The 917-nt window shown below is 55.5% G+C and overlaps 1 protein-coding gene across 1 annotated transcript; it reads right to left on the bottom strand.

The window, feature by feature from the left end:
• Positions 1-6: 6 nt before the first annotated feature.
• LOC104471035 (toll-like receptor 2 type-2) lies at positions 7-911 on the bottom strand (the record flags this gene model as incomplete). The annotated part of the gene is made up of 1 exon (XM_010086215.1): positions 7-911. A coding segment is annotated over exon 1 (810 nt), but the record flags the coding sequence as incomplete, so codon positions are not given.
• Positions 912-917: the final 6 nt, after the last annotated feature.

Below are 917 nucleotides of genomic sequence, written 5' to 3' on the forward strand. Positions count from 1 at the left end.
CCAAAACATCTGCTGCTGCTCTTCCTCAAGAGGCCACTCCAGGTAGGTCTTTGTGTTCATGATCTTCCGCAGCTTGCAGAACCTCTTGGGAATCGCTTTGCTCTGGATGGGCTCCAGGAGGACAAGAATCGCTGCATCGTTGTTCTCATCAAAGAGGCGGAAGTGTGAGAAGTCCAGCTCGTATTTGCACCACTCGCTCTGCACAAAGTGCTCGGACAGCACAAAGAGCGTCTTGTGGCTCTTCTCTATGGAGTCAATGATGTTGTCCACGATCCACTTCCCGGGCACAAAGTCCCGCTTGTGGAGGCAGAGCCGAAACGGGGGGCAGGCCTGCTCCAGCTCCCGCACCATGATGTTTTCCACCCAGTCAGAGTCGTTCTCGCTGTAGGAGACAAAGGCGTCGTAGCAGATGTCCTTTGTGGGGGCTCGCTTGGGCTTCCGCTTGGCTTGGAGCCATGCCCAGGTCATTCTCAGGTACCAGACCGCGTGGTACTTGTACCCAACAGCCACAAGGACGAGGATCACCAGGAACACCAGGATGCAGATCAATGACACCACAAGGGACCTGTGGCACTCCATCAGGGAGAGGTGCACAGCTCCAACCCGCGCCCCTCTCACTGCCAGGGGGGAGTCACAGACGTACTCGTCTGGCCACCCCACCAGCACCTGGGCTATCCCGGCCTGGTGGTGGATGAAGGAGAGGAATTCACAGGAGCAGATGAAGTTGTTGTCGCTGGCATCCAGCAGCTCCATTTTCTGGAAGGACTCGAACTCTTCCCTGGAAAAACTGTTGAGCTTGTTTCTTCTGATTGACATGGCCACTAAGTTAGGAATGGGTGCGGCAGCGGGCAAGGTCTTCAGCTGGTTTTTGGTGAGGTACAGCTCTTTGAGAAACGGGAGTTGCAGTCCAAACTCCT

The sequence above is a fragment of the Pterocles gutturalis genome, unplaced genomic scaffold (assembly GCF_000699245.1).
Source record: "Pterocles gutturalis isolate BGI_N339 unplaced genomic scaffold, ASM69924v1 C11741515, whole genome shotgun sequence".
In the NCBI taxonomy this organism is placed as follows: domain Eukaryota; kingdom Metazoa; phylum Chordata; class Aves; order Pterocliformes; family Pteroclidae; genus Pterocles; species Pterocles gutturalis.